This window comes from Pygocentrus nattereri, chromosome 11, assembly GCF_015220715.1.
Source record: "Pygocentrus nattereri isolate fPygNat1 chromosome 11, fPygNat1.pri, whole genome shotgun sequence".
In the NCBI taxonomy this organism is placed as follows: Eukaryota; Metazoa; Chordata; class Actinopteri; order Characiformes; family Serrasalmidae; genus Pygocentrus; species Pygocentrus nattereri.
In genome coordinates this window covers 37,167,522-37,186,433 of record NC_051221.1, presented here as the reverse complement: position 1 = coordinate 37,186,433, position 18,912 = coordinate 37,167,522, and the positions used below count along the sequence as shown (strand labels likewise).

Sequence of the window (18,912 nt, the reverse complement as noted above, 5' to 3'; positions counted from 1 at the left end):
ATAAGATGAAGAACCCTGGAGTGCTCCTATAAGCCCAAGTGGCAACATTTGCCAACATTTGAAGTCATGTTCAAACTGAGGCCACCTGCAAGAGAATCCTACAGCACGCAAAGCTACTTATCTGCTCTGCTAACACAAACTATATCCTAAGAGAGTAGAGCCACACTAAGATTTTAAAACACTAAATGGTCTTGAATGCCATTTTCATCTTATGGAAATGACAAAAACAGCCTACATGCAGGACTTCAGCCTGCTGCAAAAGAGCACAAGCTTTTTACAAAGCAAACGTCATTTTACGGAAATATTTACAAGCTGAAGAGCTGCTGCATGAAAATGACAAACAAGCCACTGTTAAATGACTAAAGTCTGCATAAGTATCCACAAGGTGCCAGTAAAGAACAAGTGAGAAAGTGAGAGAAATGGGTGGATGGATGGAGAGAGAAAAGAGGAAATGGGGAGACATGGTTCTCCTAACCTTGAAAAGGGCGGAGATGTGCGTGTGAGGCCTAAAGGCAGACTGGGAAAGGAGACATGATGAGTTAGGACATGATGAATGGTTGACAGCATGAGAAATGGCAGTGACTGGCTCTCCTCACTTCAGTATCCCACAGAGACGTGGATTTAAGGGGGTCACCACAGACTCTTCCCTGATTCTAAAGTAAGGCCTTCAGCAGCAGCAGCACACTTTAGTCTACATCACTGTAGCAACGAGCTTAAACAAGCAGAATCAGGTGTGCTCCTGTCTGTTTGGGATGAAAACCTGCAGCCACACAGATTTACAGATTAGATTAAACATCCCGGATTTATATGCTCTGCAAATGCACCCGATTAACAGATTACTAAGTTGTAATTAGACTGGCAACACTTTGATATGTTCTTTTTCCTTATCAGTTATAAACCACATATCTTTAAACACAGTACTGCTTAAAAATCAGATTAAATTTCCCATCAAAATGACCATTAGGGGAGACCAATTTCAAGCATCAGCATTTCTCCACACCTCAGAACTTCAGTCTTCTCACAAACCGAGTAATCCAAACACATTCAGTAATGATGAGGTCTTGACTCTGGGGCAGTCGATCCATTATTCTGAGAACTCCAGCACCTTGATTTGCAAATATTCTTTATTCTTTTTTATCCATTTCCTTTTCTCATTAACAGCTTCTTGGCAGCTAGACATCCTTTCAGACTCATGGTGTGGAGTTGTTCTTCTCACAGCGGAAGGATGGACAGAAACACCTGTGGATTTGATGAGATCTGAAGGAAGAGTAGAGCTTGATTTCTCCTCTCCTCTCAAAGATGGAAGCTTTAACAGTTGATCTGACGTTGACCGTATTTGTGTTCTACCAGCTCTAGCACAGTTGTCAGGAGCACCATTTTCTCTATAACTTAATTCATTTTGAACTCCAGTTCTGGAAACTCCTGTTTACTTAATCTTGTATCTAAACTCCTCAGAAACACCTCCAAAAAAATAAACAACTTTCACTTAATGGCCATTTTAACTGGACATTGTGGTCGAACTTTACCACAACACGGTGTTCAATTTCAACACCAACATTTAGTTGAAATTAAAGCCTCGGGAAAATGTAGGTCTCACACAGTTGTTGCCATGCACCTGTGATATCCCAACATACTGTGGTCTGAAAATGTTCCAGCGCTAATTATCACACTGGATAAATTATCACTTCAGAAATCTATCATCAGATCCAAAAATACAGACAGCAGCAGAACTACGAGCATCATCACAAGTGTATTTATACACTCCATACACGTGACTACAATGAGGTTTCAAACAGCAACACAGAGCAAAAAAAATATTAAAATTATTAAATATTAAAAATATAAAATAAAAAAAAAAAGACCTGAAAAGAGTAATTATACCATTAAATTTAATTATCTAAATCAAATTAATTTAATTCTGTATATAAAATTCAATTAATTAAACTGCATTAATAATATATCTATAATACAGGGACAATTTAAGGCCTTAGTAATGATCCTAGTAATATCAAGCAAAAAGACATACAGCAAATGTGTTTTGGCACATGATTTCTAAGACTAATAAATGCTCAGAAAACGGTGCTGATCTCTTTCTACTAATAAAATTTTTTTTCCCCCAAATTCATCACTTGTCAAATAGACGTATATTAAATATTTCAGTGATGCAGGTTCACCCTACAAATTCTATTGTTCCAGATTACAAACACCTAAAAAAAATGCACAGATTATGGAAAAACATGCTATAAAAGCTGTATGACTGACACGAGGAGAAATGCTCTGATTCGGCTTGTTCTAAAGCCTGTAACAGAGATTCTGCAGCTGCTTCCCAGTCAGTAGCTGTTACCATGAAAACAGTGTGATGTCAGAACACTCACATCAAACGTCATCTCCAGAACGTTCTTCGGAATCTGCATGATGCCAGAGTCGCCTAATTCACCTGACACGCACACCCACGGGTTTGACGTTGTCATGGCATTGCTGAGCTTCTTTATGGGGATGATGACAGCCCGGTAAGGAATCACTGAAGGAGCAAAAACAGAACAGATTTAGAGAGGAGTGCTGTGAGAGAGTGAGATGTTTTGTGGATAGCACACTGATTAATGAAAGCAGTGCATAGAGAGGATAACTTTCACACTGAAAATGGTTTCTGTCCATGACAGAAACTATCACTCCTAATTAAAAAATAATAAAACCCTCATCAACCGAGAGGCAGACTGCATGTTTTAAAAGTGCCAACACGACGTGGCTCCCCTGGCCATGAGCTTTATCATCTCAAGCATATAATCTCAGAGGTGCACAGTCAATCTTAACAGCTGCTTCCTACAGCTTTGTGTCAGATCCTGCGCAGTCATAATAAAAGGATTGTTTTATGTACTTAGAAGCCTGAGAGAAATATACAGCAGAGGTGAAGGAAGGAAGCAAATGCAGAGGCAGAACGAGAGGACATCAGACAGATTAAGAGTATAAGCATGAGAAACAAGCATAATATATATAATATATAACATTGCATAAGCAGAGTCAACATTTCATCTGAAAAGCACCGCAGCAGTATATATGAAAAGCTGGTGTGTGTGTGTGTGTGTGTGTGTGTGTGTGTGTGTGTGTGTGTGTGTACACTCACTGATGGTGGTGAAAACACTGGTGAAGCAGAAATAGTCCACAGCATTCAGGCTCAGCAGATGAAAGAGAAACTGCTCCTTCTCCTCCTCACACCGTAGGAAGGCGTAGCGCTTATACAATTTCCTGCGGACGTGTTAAACACTTATCACACTCCTAATGCTAATTTAAGGATATTTATCATTTTGGAGAATTTCTACTGGTCCATTCATCATGAAATATTCACATACAGTGTAAAGGGAAGCTGGTGCTTAGGGCTGTCAAAGGTAACATTGTTCTAATTTGATCCTTCAGCTGAAGCTGACCAGCTGCCCAGCTGCTTGTGTGCTATATGTAGCTCCGATATAATCTGTGATTGTAGACGTCTTGCTTAAACGTAATTTTAGTTGTGTTTAAAGTATGGTAAAACACCTTGGGCACCTTCAGTAGACTATGTGCTTGCAGGAGACCCCTGGATAAAATCAACAAACAGCAAACTAACAAAAGCAAGTGAGCCTCCACTGTAGCCAAAAGTTGTAGGAACAAGAATGAGAGGTTACAATCACACATTGTGTGATGAAACCATTGACTGTATATACACGATATATACTGCATCATATATACACTCATTAGGTGGAACATGCAGCCACTGTTGCTCTCACTGGATGTCGGTGATAAACTGGAAACTGGAATTTCTCAATGGAAATCATGTGAGTTTACGTTTATGTGAATTCTGTTCTCACGCAATGAAAATCTTTTTGAACTACTGAAAGTGATGAATACATTTCTCATGATGCAGATTTTGTCCACTCATATCAGAAATGTTTCTTTAAACCCAGTTAAGACAAAATGTGATTAATATAAAATAATAAAATTAACTGCAATTATTTTAAATCATTTGACAGCTGTAAAAACGGAGTTACAAGGTTTTGATATGGGAGTGCAAGTGTCAGTGTGCATGTACAGCATGCAAATGTTTGGGCACCCCTAGTCAAATGATATTTTATCTTTGTTTTATTTTCCAATATGGTAATCACCGCAAACTAAAATCTGCAGAAAATTTTTACATTTTCTCTGTAGAGGACGTGCTAATTTATTTTCACTTAGAAAAACAACAAAACCGGTCATTTGAGCTGGGATGTTGAAACTTTTGCATGTGTGTCTCATACTTGGTTAAGGCCTGGTTGGACAGCAGCTGTTTGAGGTGTTGAGAGAGCAGCTTCTTCTCCAGAGAGAGACGGATCCAGGCTCGTGCTCGGCCCACATCCGTCTTTATCTCCCCCATGTTCTGGATGTGCCTGTGTGAGATGGTGGGAGAGACGTTGTGCAGGAGAAGCCGTATTTTTACTGATTAAAAACTAAACAACCTGCTCATATTTCAGTCACTCCTGATGGACAAAGCTTTGTTTTCCCAGTTTAAACTGGGATAAAGCAGTGTAGTTTAGCCTGATTGACTACCTTTAAGCATGTACACAGCTTCAGATATATGCTTCTCTTATGGAAATCTAGTTACTTTTTTAATCTCCTCTTTTAGGAATAAGCTACAGCACTGTGAATGTCTTTCTGGAAACATCTAAAATGTTAATCCTGTTTAAGAAGAGCTTTAGAAAATCTGAGGCACCCAAAAAAAACTGGATAAAATGACTTTTATTCAACATCACACAATGTACCAAACTAAATACAACTACACAGGCCTAACTAACTAATTATGCTCTCTTTGTAATCAAGTATGCAGTTGGCCAGTGTTTTTCTAAATAGTGATGCTATTCGCAATATGCTCAGAAAAGCATACCACTCATAACTATTACAAAGTTTATTACAATAATAATAGACTATCATCATACTACCGTCCTCTAAGCTCAGTGTATTTATATCTGATTCTTCACATTAACAGTTAAGTTTGCATTTAACACACAGTAGCAGTGAATCACCCACCTCATGTCCTGTACTACTGAAACCCGCAGTGCTGGCAGGCCGATGGACGACTCAGACTTTCTTCTCTCCTGACCGTTAGACACTGCAGTAGTGGAAATACAGATAGCAACAGTGATTTAAGTATGTTCAAATATGAACATACAAAATCATGTGTGGGATTGTATGTGTAAATGAACATGACAGTACCTGGAGACTCAGCCTGTTGCTCTGTTTTCTCCTCTCTGGCCTGGTAGTGCATTAAGTGGGACCACAATGCAGATTTTCCCTACACATAAATGCAGGCATGTGACGATATATCAGATCTGCTTCAATGTGTGTGTAATGTAAAAAATATAAAAATACACATAAAATACATAAGAGCATCTCGTCATGCCGGGTGCTCACACAGCAAATAAATAAATAAATAAATAAATAAATAAATAAATAAATAAATAAAATTTCACAGGCTTTTCTGCTTTATTGATCTGGATGCAGAGTGTTAAAGAGCCTATACCCTGCATTTCTCTTGAATATTTCATGCCATATCAAATCCACTTGATATTTATGTAGTTCTATGAACCAAAATTCATTCCGACACGAGCAGAACGAGCCATTAGCCCTCAGAATTAAACAGGCATTGTATAGCTCCTCATTCAAAGGCACATGGAGCTGAAACACAGCTTAGAACCTCAATGTTAACGGGCAGAGCTAAACTATTATAGGCTGTTTAGGTGGATATATGTAAATGTTTTGGTTCTTGCTACTTCTGGTTTTGTAGCTTAGTTTTCCACATATGTTTGTATTTGAAAGTGAATTGTACATTTTTAACATTATTTAAAATTTTATTTAAAAACAGTTTTCCATGATATGGGTCCTTTCAACACTGTTAAACAAACTGTGTGCTTGTTTATTTTTATTTGCAAGTGCAGCAGCATTCACCTGTTTGACCTGCAGGCCGTGGCTCCATATTCTCTCTAGTAGGTCACACAGGCTGGCTATGAGAGTGTTTTCCTCCAGTCCAGTGATATTAGCCTCCCCGTGACCCAGTTCCACAGCCTCACGACCCATTTTCTCCACCAACATCCGCTTAGTCTGTACATACATTACCATATCATGTACAGCAGTACGCTATAATAGAAATCTTCAACGTCACTGAGTGGAAAGACTTGATGAAACCGTAAATAATGCTAACTAGACCATAGCGCAGTTCACTCCTCAATTAGCACCAATGAAAGTACTGAACCGTGTGATTTTGCACGTACTGTGTGTATATGCATGCAAAAGAAAGAGAGGAAAAGTATAGACCTTCATTCTGCACTCCTTCAGTAATCCCTCCACAAACTTCCAGTTGGTCTGTGCAATGACAGCTGGTGAGAGGTCCGACAGCTTGGGCTGTCTCAAATTCTTCCCCAGACTACGCGCCTCCTGCATGTACTTCTACAGAGATACACAAGTATGTTAGACACAAAATGTGTGTGTGCACTATACTACTGCTTAAAGGTCTGAGACCACCATTCAGAAATTTAGAACCCATATTTTAAATATTAAACCAACTTTCCTAAAAATTTAGTTATATGCAAATGTCTCATTAAAGGACATGTTTTATTGATTTTCAAAGCGAGAATAAAGTTAAACATCCTCTACAGAGAACACACTTCTGCACATTTTAATACACAATTACTGCTGAATTTGACATAGTGGGATGGGGGGTGGGTACAAAAATTTGGTACTGCTGTAAGAGTGCATCATGTTTAACCAGGGGATGTGTTAAAGGGGCACTCTGGCCAAAACGTAAACTTTCATCTACTCTCCCCTCTGGTGGCAGTACGAAGAGGGAGATTTTCTAGTTTAAAGATGAGGAATCCCCCCTTCAGATGTTGTATCTAGAAGGTGGACACATGGCTGTATGAAATATTTTTCCATTTTTCCCCCAATAACTACTAAATGGAGAAGGTAGACAGACAGCTGACGTTGCTGCTAAGAAGTCAATTACTATCTGTGTATTTATTAGCCTCTACATCAGTGTTTCTTTATTGCAGAGGGGAGATTCCCAATGGTTTAATGACATATTTGCATTATGAATGCTCGGTATTGTAGTGCGAGAACATTAGAGGAAGAAAAATCATGAATTCTGTCCAAAACAATGCTAAACGAATATGACGCTGCACCTCAGAACATTCTATAGCATAACAAAACTAGTTCTAGGCCGGAATGCCCCTTTAAGGCCTGTGCTGAAGCTGCTAATCTGGGACATTGGAAGAGATAAAGCCTGAAGGTAAGTTTAGATGCAAAATGAGGTGACTATGAGCCGGCGAGGAGTGTGTGAAAGTGTAACTCTTTAAATCGACGCCTAAGCACTACAGCAGCAACGCTTTGTGACTTCTACTGAAACAATTGTTTGAAGTCATCAAAGCTCACTCAGCTTTCACACACAGTTTCATGTGGTTTAGTTGTTACGGAGGTGTTGGTTAAGGGTTTAGACATGTTGAAACAGGGTTCAACTGGTCACACGATGGCAGGCCTCAACATACCAGGCAGCAGGCTGAGAAGGACTTTTTGGGCGGTTTAACTGGAGGGGGTGGGGCCTTGTCCCACTCCCAGAACGCCATTGAGTTCTGCACCACCAAGCACCCCTCCACCTGCTGTGGAGTGGTACAGTCCACACCCACAGCATTCAAACGACAGATGCCACAAACAAAAGACAAGAAAAAGAAAGGAAAGAGGGCAGACAGAAAAAGAAAAGAGGCAGCATGCACATAAATAAAGAACGTACTGAAGCAAGAAGACAACAAAGATGTGGAATAACATCTTACGAAAAACTTGGACTTCGTAAGGAGACAAACTTTAAGCAGAAGGAAACATCTAAAAACAAATTAACATAGAAAACGGAGGCAGCACACAGTGAAAGTTTCACATTGCTTTTGGACGGTTACATAACGTTGTAAAAGTTGAGAACATACACAGTCCTTTGTAAGCATATAATAAAGTCCAGCAACTGCACCACAAATCCAATTGCAGGGGACATAAATGAAATAAAATGCAGGCTGAGACACTATGATTAATGACCATTAGTGAGTAGTGATTTATGGTTAACTGCTGCACATTAGTGTGTAAACTGTATTATGACTAAATTAGTTTGGCTCTTTTTGCAAAAAGGTCATTTCTTGTCCAGGGACATCATTCTCCACAGCCACTCAGCACTAGATAAAGGATTCATTCATAGGCAATCTGCCTCTAGTGTAATTTTCACTGTGACAAAGAATACACGAGACTACAGAAGACCAGGTTAACCAAAGGCGTCAAAGAACGGGGGGAGGCGGAGAGAGAGAAAAGGATGAGGACAACAAAAGGAGGCGGTTGTTCTGTACCTCTTTGAGGTCATTGTCCAGCCCGAGGTGATCAGGCTGCTGCCTGGGCCAGTCCCTCCTGCGATGAGCTGGACCAGTGCGATTTGACCACCTGCTAGCAGAGGATTTAAAGTTAGATATCAAATATACAAGTCGTTTGTGTACATAACACTTAAATGCGTGACCCCACCAACAGCTCAGGTCTCCTACCTTTGTCTTCTGTATATACTAAAGCATTTGTTGTTGTTAACAATGCTATTTACAGATGCAATGTTAAACTACTTCTGCCTGAAACCTGTTTTACTAAACTCATTAACAGTGCAAGCCCACAAGCAGTAAAACCACAGCTGGTATAGTATAGTAGATAACATTGCTGCCCTCCACCTGGCAGACTTGGGCTCAGTTCACCAGGCAAACACACCACACTTTAGCAACAGAGGTCTTTGGGCAAGGCTCCCAAACAGCATTACAGAGAAGTAATGTAGCTATAGTGTGATAGATCTGAAGCCCCACTATTGATAAAACTTCCTGAAGACAAAATCTAATCAAAATCAAAGGAAGATTTAAAACTCACTTTAGAAATATGCTGCCTCGAAATATGCAGTTTGCTTTTTCTAACTGGGTTAGAAGGATTAATAAAAAGCAGTGGCTATGAGACCCTACCCATGCTTTATCCTGTTTAAGAGGAGGACTAATGTCATAGAACAATGATTAGGGCTCCAAAAAACATTATTGCCCAAGAGGATTAATGTACATAATAAAGAACAACCTTCAGTCTTGTTTTGCAACTAACATTTCATTATGACTTCATTACCATCAACATTTGGTCAGTCAGTTTATGGTCTGGTACTCTTAATGTTATGTTCATGCTGATCATCAAGTTTATCACTATGTGCTGCAGGGAAGCAGGTTAAACAAACAGTGTGGGTGGAGCGGACGAAGGCAGAGAGGATAGATTTGAGAGCCACTGTTGAGCATGCTCTCTCTCCCCCTCTCTCACTTTCTTTCACACTTGTGTATATTCGACAAATGTGTCTTTGTCAGAACACTCACTTATTGTTTGTCGGCCCTGAGGCAAGCACATCTGCCTGCAGCTTCGGGAAGAAGCCCTGCTGGTACTTGCCCTGGCCAATCTTCATGTCCAGCAAGTGGGGATGGATGGCTGTGTGGTGAATCTTCATGAGCCGTTGCTCAATAGCTTGAGCTGGAAGCAAAAAAAAAAAAAAAAAAAAAGAATAAATTACAGTACCTGGAGACGCAGACTGCTGTTCAGTTTTCTTCTCTCTGGCCTGGTAGTGCATTAAGCAGGACTACAATGCAAATTTTCCCCACACACAAATACGAGCATGAGATTACAAAATACTTGCATTTTATGTGAAAAAGTTATGAGAAGCTTCACTGGGTCCTGAAGTTTCTCTCAACATGCGTCAGCCAATGCGTCATTTATTAAATTTCCAGTCAAAACAGCCATTAGTACTAAATTGTCTTTCTATACTCTAGGATGGTCAGTCCATTATTTGTTTTGTCCGTGTCCTTTTCTCAGTAATGGCTTCTTGACAGCTGCACATCCTTTCAGACTCAGTGTTGAATTATCTTCTACAGTGGAAGGATGGACAGAAATACCTGTGGACTTAAAGTTCTAAAGCAAAAGTGGAGCTTGATTTTCTCCTCTCTCTCTCTCTCGGTCACTCAAAGCTGAAAGCTTTAACCACTTAAATGGTCAGAACCCACTGGTGGGAAAACTAAACTCCACCAGTTTATCATAGTCTGTAGTTACTGACTAATAAACCTTAATAAGCCTGGGATTTTAAGGGGTTTAGTGGGATGGTTTCAGTGGTTTATAATCTCTTGCATGGCTGTCATGAGTCCCATTTTCTCTAACCTTTATAGAGAAAAATACTTGTTTGAACCAGTTTTGGAAAATATCTCCTGAAAATAATAACTTTTACATAATGGCAGTTTTAGCTGAAAAATCAAATGAAGGGAGGCCTCAGACATTTGCACAGTACGGTGAGGTTTGCATATTTCCAAGCCAATTTTTTTGTGGGCACAATTTGTTCTCAGGTAAGCCTCTACTGCTGGCTTGTAGATGCTTAAACATGATAAATATGTTTCAAAGGGTCGCCAATTCAGCATATTCACTTTATGTCTCAAAATAAATGTGCTATTCCAATTTATAGTAAACCTGGATCTTCATGCTCTGGGTGAGAAGGTCCAGAAAGCAGCAAATCTGAAAATAGCTCTGGCTTAACCATGTAACTATGGGGATGAAGTATCAGCTCAAAACACACAGCAGTGTCCTTCACACACTCACACACACACATGATTGGTCCACAGTGATGACACAGTGCAATGCTGCCAGTCTCCAGTGCTTCACTATGGAGCATCTGGCAGAATTTCAAAGCTCTTCATTTGTATGACTCATAGGGACACTCTGTTCAGTGCTTTCATTCCACTCTCCTCTATTCATCCCTCTCTGACTCTCCTCCAACTCCTTATCCCACTGCCTTCAATTCTGGCACGCATTGTGAACATCTTGCAAAAGCAGAAGGAACTGCAGTTAAAAATATGTTCTGTAACAAGTGCAGCAAAAAAAGTATTTTAGTTTCTAGAGCTAGACAGAGCAGGGCTTTAGATTTGTGTGTGGCATGTGACATCTAATTTGAATTCAAATTTTTTGCTATTTTAGATTTAAATATTTTTTAGAGAAGGTGAAAATTAGATGTGAAGTTTATTCACAAAAGGGATACAAAGGGATATCAAATCATGTGCACATGTGCTCAGCAGCCTGAGCGTATCATAGCGTAACGATCCTGACTTTGCCTTCATTAAGATTAAGAAATATCAGAGTATCTCTAAAATACCAGGACTTCACCGAAGGTTTGTTTTGCAGCATTTTGAGCCATAACTATCGGAGTCAAACCGATTGTTTTCTATGCATGACTAACAATACATATAGTCATGTGATCATCTGCAAACCAGAAACACAAAAGAAAAACGCAATTCTGTGTTCTGTGTTTAACACACTATCCCTCATGAAAACCGAATGGCTTTCACAGAGGTCCGAGCGGATGCTCACCGGACTCTTTGAGGAAAGTGCATTTCTGGTAAACTGACGAGCGCAGACTGGGCGCCCGCACGTTGTAGAGACGGGCCTTTTCAATGCGCCCATCAAACACACGCAGGAGGGGCTCCTTTTCCTCCCACTGAGACATGATCTTATTGTCAATGAAGGTAGCAAACATCTGGGTCTCGATGAAGCGAGACAGGAAAGGCAGGAAGGGCTCCGGCTGATCTGACAGGAAGGATGCCTGGAGAGAGAATGGGGAGGGCCAAGAATACAATAAGACAAACGCATAACAAGAGAACAAACTTGCACAGAAATGAAATGAAAAATGTCCTCTTATTTTAAAAAGGCACATACCCTAATCAACCCTAAACTGATGACTTCCTCCTTACTTTTGCAGTGGAGCATGATGGAAGCAATGGGAGCTAAATAAAACTGGTAAATCGCATGCCTTGCTATTTGACACTATGACATACTGCTAATCTGCAATAATGGACCAAAGTACACAAACTTCAGGCTTCAAGAGGGCTGCCACGCTGTAACGAGACATGCAGGTGGTCAGTGTTCTATAAAGTACAGACTATATCCCTGATCAGCTTTACTAATATCTAAGCCTATTACAATAAGATTCATCATGATGACAATAAAATATCATTATATTGCCCACGTCCAAGGCCACATGTATGAGTTCTATGAATGATTTCTATATGTGCATCATTCACCTTGTCGAAGTTGTGCATCTGCTCACGGTTGGTGAGCCAGGCCTCCAGGTCTGGTGAGTTCTGGATGACGAAGGCCTCGTAGTCAGCGAACATTGTCGCGAACCGTGCCGCAAACACCTCCCTCAGCTGCACGTTCAGCTTGGCAGTTCTTAGCTCCTCTTCCTCTATGCCAGTCCTTCCCCCCATGCTCTCCTCCCCTGAAGCTTTCTGCCCCGCCACCAGGGCCTCCAGTCGGGCCACCTTCACTCCTGTGCGCTTGGCCAGAGCTTGAAGGCGCTCTAGAGTCGGGTTTCCCTGCAGGAGCTCCAGGACGTCTAAAGCTTCACCAGGCAGATTCCCATTTCTCCCATCATCTACTAGCTCTCTCAGGACTGTGTTCTTCAGCCCTGTGCCTGTCACGGAAGTCTGAGTGGTGGTGGGTGCAGGTGAAGTGATGCCGCCCTCTGGAGAAAGACCATAGTGCAGCAGCACCTCGCTCAGCTCCTGAATAAACTCAGCCTTGTTGGGGAACTGAGGGAAATCCTCTGGCAGCTCGATGCAGTGGTTGTCTATGTCAACGAAGCAAAGATTTGCCTGGGAAGAGAGGAGAACCATGAAATACAATTTCATTATATTCTCTTTCAAATGTGTCAGAAGTGTTTAAAGGATAATCAGAAAAGACATGTCTGGTGTCTGACGTTTGTCTCTTTAGTTCTGCACTGGAGCTATGAGGCTAATGTACTTAAGTAATGGAGGTTTATATCCAACCTCTGGTCATTAACGTCACAGACTGCCTGCCTAAATCACCACACCTACCTCAAATTCACTGAGTTAAGTATTCTCGAATGTACATATGTGGTTTTACACTGACATCTTCAAAAATGGAAACAAGGGCAAGAAGGCAAAAAAAAAAACATTGGAATTTTAATCCAGCATATTTTTCTGAACAAGATAGGCATTATATGTACTGCACTAAATCCAATTAAACAGAATTAATTCGCTCTCTTCACTGAAACATGCATTTGTGAAATGTTCTGTTAGTATTAACAATATGCACAATATGCTCAGAAACGCAAACTGTGCATCAAGATAACATTCATAAAAATGACTAAATATTGTCATCTTGCTCAGAACTAGTTTCATACAGTGTCATTACTTCTTGGCCATGTAGCTTCAGTGCACAACTAACAAAACTTCAAACACCAAACACATCTTGGCTGGTCAACTACATTTCATGTCAGGCAGAAAATTGCATTAATTTGATTAATTTTCATTAAACTAGTCCTTCAAAATAACTTGACAACAAATTGCTTTCCACCATTAGATAATTATATTTGTAATATGCATTTGTGAGCCAATTTGAATGCTTTTTCATTCATTAGCATGTTAGGAATGTGTAATCATACATTAATCCATCATAAGCAATGGCATGATAAATGTATTTCAGCATAAACAGTATTAAGGGCAGTGAGTCAAATAACAGGGGATTTAGATCTCCAATAAAACCTGTGTTATAATTTGTGTTTTTGGCATGGCAATAAAAGACAAGATTAAGCAACATCAATTGTGATGAGCCAGCCAGAGGACAAAGGGGGGGGGGGCAAAAACAGGCCTGTCAGGGATCACAATCAGCATCAGCAGTGCAGCAACTGTACCATCAGAAACACATTCACACGTGCAGACACTCAAATACACATTAACTACAGATCATCTCTCACGAGCTGAATCAGGTGTGTTAACACAGAAAAGCATGAAACTGTTGCAGTGGTTGGAAAACTGGCACATCAATTCATCTCTATTTGAGATTATGGAGTCTGTGCATTACTGTATGAATGAATATACATAGGTTTGTATATAGTATATACATTTTGTAGAGAAGTGAAATATGTGAACAGGTTTATTTGCTGAATTTAACACTTTGGAAAAAGTCAAACAGCCTCACAGTCGTGGGCTGGAGGTTAGGGAGCTGGCCCTTGACCGGAAGTTTGCCGGTTCGATCCTCAGCACCGACAGTCCATGACTGAGGTGTCCTTGAGCAAGACACCTAACCCCCAATTGCTCCCCTGGGCGCCATGGATAGGGCTGCCCACCGCTCCGGGCAAGTGTGCTCACTGCCCCCTAGTGAGTGTGTATTCACTAGTGTGTATGTGGTGTTTCACTTCACGGATGGGTTAAATGCGGAGGTGGAATTTCCCCGGTTGTGGGATCAAAAAAGTATCACTTAAGTCATGACGACACTTTATATTTGTTTTTATTCATTCCTCTAATATGCTAAACTCAAGTAAACAGAAATTGTCAACCAACGTGTGTAACGTGTATATACTGAAATACTGTAAACTACACATCTGAAGGTAGTTTAAATTTCAGTCTAAAACTAGCATTTAGTGTTATTTGTTGTGCTGGATACTATTATGTAGCACAGTATTGTGTCTCAGCCTCATTTGTTTGAGAAAATTCCAATTAACAATACATCACACATCCACTGGAAATCTCCGCACGGTATTGCAGTATCACTAGAGAGCTGGCTTTCATTTTGGCCAGAGTGTCCCTTCAAGATATATTTTACTCAGTATTAATAGGTTATTGAATAATATTCTGTAATCAGCCATTTTTAATAAAATCGCCATGACCTTTGATAATCACTTTTGAAATCTGGGGCATTTTGGTTGCTTATTTCATTATAACTATTCTCAGGCACTATGGAATCATCTACAGCTCTGTTCATTATTCTGAACACATTTGAAGTTTTCATTTTCACTTTCATTAGTTGAAAGCTATAAAAGTTGTAAAGTAGCAGCATCATATTAGAATGATTCTGTACATTGACCTGCAACAACTTGAAAACAGTGATTCCAAACTTTTGAATAGTGTTGGCGAACTTGTGAATGGTACTGTACATAATTAAATAACGTAAATTAAATGCATTGCAAAACTCTACATCTCTAAGGGTTGAACGCAGGACTAGCATTTGTTCTTAATCTGAGCAGAATTTGCGTCACTTGCAGCCAATGACATTGAAGAGAACCTTCAAAGTCACAGTTTGTGGATGCACAGATTGTTTTGCTCTCCTAGCATGTGCTCTCTCAGGCTCAATTTTCTCTTGAGACCTGCTTTAACAGTGGACAGCCGGAAGAACAAAGATGAGTGTGGGCACTTTTAAACTCCGTAGTGCATCACTGAGCACTACACATTTCAGCCACAAAAATCAGGGCTGCCACACTTTTCTGCATAAATATAAAACACCAGAATAAACACAACCTGGAGCCATGTACCCATTTCTCCCCATCTCTGCACGGAGAACGCCTCTAACCAGGGGAACGCAGACAAAAGGGGTGGGGGTATGGAGAATGGGATTTAGGAGAGAGGATGTGGGAAAAGCCCCTCGGGATTCTCGAGGATCCTCAGCAGGCTATGAATAATTAACTAACACACTGCAAAGCAATGCAACAAAGCAATTAGAGGTGAGAGTAAAACATCAGCACAAAGACGTGAAGTGCAGCAGCACCGTCTCCAGACAGCCCTCAGCACAAGACGAGGACGAGCGGAACGAGGCTGCATTAATGTGTGTGCGCACGTGCAAGGGTTTTAAATGATATTCCAGCAAATAAGTAAATACAGAATTAAATAAACGAATTAATGCATTAATTACAAATCTAATTAACACCAGCCAAGACACGTTTGGTGTCTGAAGTTCGCTCCTTTCCTTCTGCACTGGAGTAAAAGTTTAAGAATGAAAAGTTATGATGAAAAAAAAATAAAGAAATATTCAAGATTCTGCATCATTTGTAGGACAATTTAACCACATTTGTACCTTGACCATTTAAAGGCCTTTGTAGAAAGGTCAGATTTTTTTTTTTATCCTCATTTCCTCCAAAAAGCTTGTGCTTATGGATTTTCTCAAGGCTTTTTGCACAAGTGTGTTGAGTTCATGCTGTTTCCACATGACTGCATGCAGTCACTGAAGCAAAAGGAGGACATGGCAGATACTAATTCTGAAATGTATGTTAAGATTTTAAAGATACATTTACTCAAATGGTTAAGCCGATCATTTTAAATTAAAAATGCCGAAATCAGAAAAGAATACAAAAAAGAAGCATTTTTCCTATTGGTCTCAGACCTTGGACCTCACTGTTGCCCAGAAGCAGTGGACGTTTACACCTCAACGAGGTTGGCAAACGGCATGCCTAATTTATCATTAGCCTCAAATTACAGCTGCCTGCATCAAGTTGTTCAGTAAACTTCAAACAGTCTCTTATTTTATTTATTTTTCTCAGTTTTTCCTCCCAGATATCAGTTATGGCCAATTCCACCCTGCTAGCTAGGTCTTCCCCAAATCACACAATGCTATCAAGCTGGACAGGTGAAGGCTAGCTTATGCTTCATCCAAGGCACAAAGCATTACATTTTTTTAACTGCCAAAAATCAACATCTTCAGAGTGCTCAACATGCTTGGAGGAGAACACTAACTGACAAATCTGATATATTAATGCATTGATCTTGATGCACTGATCTTTTTTAATCAAACCATTCATTTAACAGAGTATCTACACAATTACCTCTTGAGGCAGTTCCAGTTTGGAGCGGTCCGTGCCCTCTTTTGATTGTAAACCCATGAGGTACGGCACAGGGGCGTCTAGGAAATGCAGCAGGGAAGCAGGCAGGATGGGCACGTACACGTGCTGCCACTGGAAAGGAAAGAGCAGCGTGGTGATCCCCTCCGCCACCACCATCAGCCTCTGATAATCTAAACACACAGGACAAAGAAAAGACCGTGATTATCACTCAGCAATGTCTCAACAAGGCTACCCTTACATAAGCTGACTCAATTTTTCTGACTTCACATTTGTTGGTAAGTGACTCACAGGCCTATCTGTCTAAGCAGGAACCTACCTCTGCAGTGTAAAAGCCTGCATTGGCATATTTTATAGTCATACGAGAACATCTCAATATACTCTGAGAAATCTAATTGACCGAATGGCTCAAACTAATTATGCATGCATCTATGCTTTTCTTACACTGTCAAACAGTATGTGTGATAACATCAGGCTGTAATAAAGTCATCTGCGCACACAGCTAGCACAGTGTTTTCGAAGCAGCTCCATAAACCTCATTATCATCAGTATTGGCTCAGCTTTCACAGAGCTAAAGACGCACTGCGTTGCAATGGAATATTCATTAGCTCTTCTCCTGTCTTTACACTTCCTCCCACTCAACATCAAAGGCACTGCAGAGACTGGGTTGGAGGCGAGAATATGTCAACGCCGACTCTAGTGGGGCTTGACCCGTCCTGAAGTGATCAAAGGAAGGTGCTCAAACTGTACGGGCCAATAGAGATCCTACGTTTGCTGCAGATAAACAGTGAAGACATGAATTTTCATGCCTCACTACCTGCAAAGACATATTACGACAAGATATTGTGGCAGTGCCTGTGGGAATGTTTGGCAAATTCCTCCAAATCAGTCTCTACAGGTAGTAACCATATACATGTTTTGTGGACTATATGTAAAACTGAACTCAGACTCAGGACTTCTAATCTTTAACAAATCCTAATTAGCCATGTTTAAAACAACATTTAGTAATATTAAATATAGCTGTACAAGCGATCACATTGAAAGGTACATAAATTATGTTTGCATAATTTAATACTGCACAAAATAAAATATTAATAGCTACTTGTATCAACTGCAAACACATTTTTGCATTGATGTCAAAGCATTCTCTTTCTAGTCAGGCCTACAAAACTAATATATAATTCCTTTAAAATTCATGATGATGTAGCCGTTACTGCTTCACACACACCACAGAGTGAGAATAATAAATCACATTTAGCTTGCATTTTATTCTACTTGTACAGTCGTTTTTAATCTGTGCTTGTGTGGTTTGTAATTGTCTCCGTAGCAAAGGCCTTTGCTCTCCATGTGGAAGAGTGGGACTCAAACCTGGTTTCTCTACCATAAAGCTCAGCTCCTAATTCTGCAGTCCTGCTGAATGCGTGTGATGTAATTTGATTAGTCGCATCATAGCAGCCCTTAGTTGTGGAAACTCATTTTGCTTTATTTCTTGTGTTTTACCACCTTCTGAGAAGACTTCCCACCTTGTGAGTAGAGCAAGACCTGCATCTCCAGCAGGATACAGGTGAAGAGCTGCACCAGGTTCTCCGCTCCGAGCAGCTGGAAGGCCTCGCCCAGCGGGAAGTCAGCCAAAGGCAGCTCGTTTGGCCCTGGCCGCTGGCATAAGATGGGCTCGTACACACCGTGGAACTTGAGTGAGCGTCCAGGTGGCGGCAGCGGAACCTCGTACAGCACATTGTAGACATAACTCTCCAGAGGCAGTGGGGGTGGCTGGTGTGAGACCACAGCCCGGTGCAACTGGGACAGGAACCGTCTGCACGCGTGCATGAAGGGCATGGGCGTGATTAGGCAGATCGCTTTAGAGACGTACAGAGTGTCCCGTTCTGCATCATAACCTGAACCTGAGCAGCCACCCTGAACTCCTGTCTGAGAAGGAGACTCCACTTCATCTGAGCTGCTCGCCAGAGAGTCCATACTGGAGGAGGATGAAGAGGAGGAGGAAGATGATGAAGGGCAGTTGTTGGGAGAGGTGTGTTGCTCAGCATGGTGCATCTGGTGCAGAGTCTGCATGGCAGAGCGAATTTGAGTGCTGGTCACCTCCTCGTAGAAGGTGTGGACAAAGCCATAGATGCGAGAGCCGTCCTCCCGCGTGATGAGGAAAGAGTGGAAGCGAGGGGCCAGGCTGTCTCTCTGAGTGCAGAACGACAGGCCTTTAG

The 18,912-nt window shown here is 40.9% G+C and overlaps 1 protein-coding gene across 13 annotated transcripts in view; it reads right to left on the bottom strand.

The window, feature by feature from the left end:
* dennd5b (DENN/MADD domain containing 5B) overlaps nt 1–18,912 on the bottom strand; it is a 53,328-nt gene that overhangs the window by 4,932 nt on the left and 29,484 nt on the right. For 2 of the 13 annotated variants that reach the window (XM_017716374.2, XM_017716377.2), the window contains 15 exons: nt 18,220–18,912; nt 16,682–16,869; nt 12,147–12,719; nt 11,437–11,668; nt 9,411–9,561; nt 8,379–8,472; nt 7,542–7,652; nt 6,316–6,447; nt 5,950–6,102; nt 5,218–5,296; nt 5,032–5,113; nt 4,266–4,394; nt 3,122–3,243; nt 2,376–2,521; nt 476–517 (listed from right to left, as the gene is read on the bottom strand). The exon at nt 18,220–18,912 is cut by the window's right edge and continues 10 nt beyond it. In XM_017716374.2, coding sequence (XP_017571863.1) covers nt 476–517; nt 2,376–2,521; nt 3,122–3,243; nt 4,266–4,394; nt 5,032–5,113; nt 5,218–5,296; nt 5,950–6,102; nt 6,316–6,447; nt 7,542–7,652; nt 8,379–8,472; nt 9,411–9,561; nt 11,437–11,668; nt 12,147–12,719; nt 16,682–16,869; nt 18,220–18,912 — 2,927 coding nt within the window. The remainder of the gene's footprint in view (nt 1–475; nt 518–2,375; nt 2,522–3,121; nt 3,244–4,265; nt 4,395–5,031; nt 5,114–5,217; nt 5,297–5,949; nt 6,103–6,315; nt 6,448–7,541; nt 7,653–8,378; nt 8,473–9,410; nt 9,562–11,436; nt 11,669–12,146; nt 12,720–16,681; nt 16,870–18,219) is intronic. The other 11 variants (XM_017716375.2, XM_037542664.1, XM_037542667.1 and 8 more) reach the window with 7 other exon arrangements.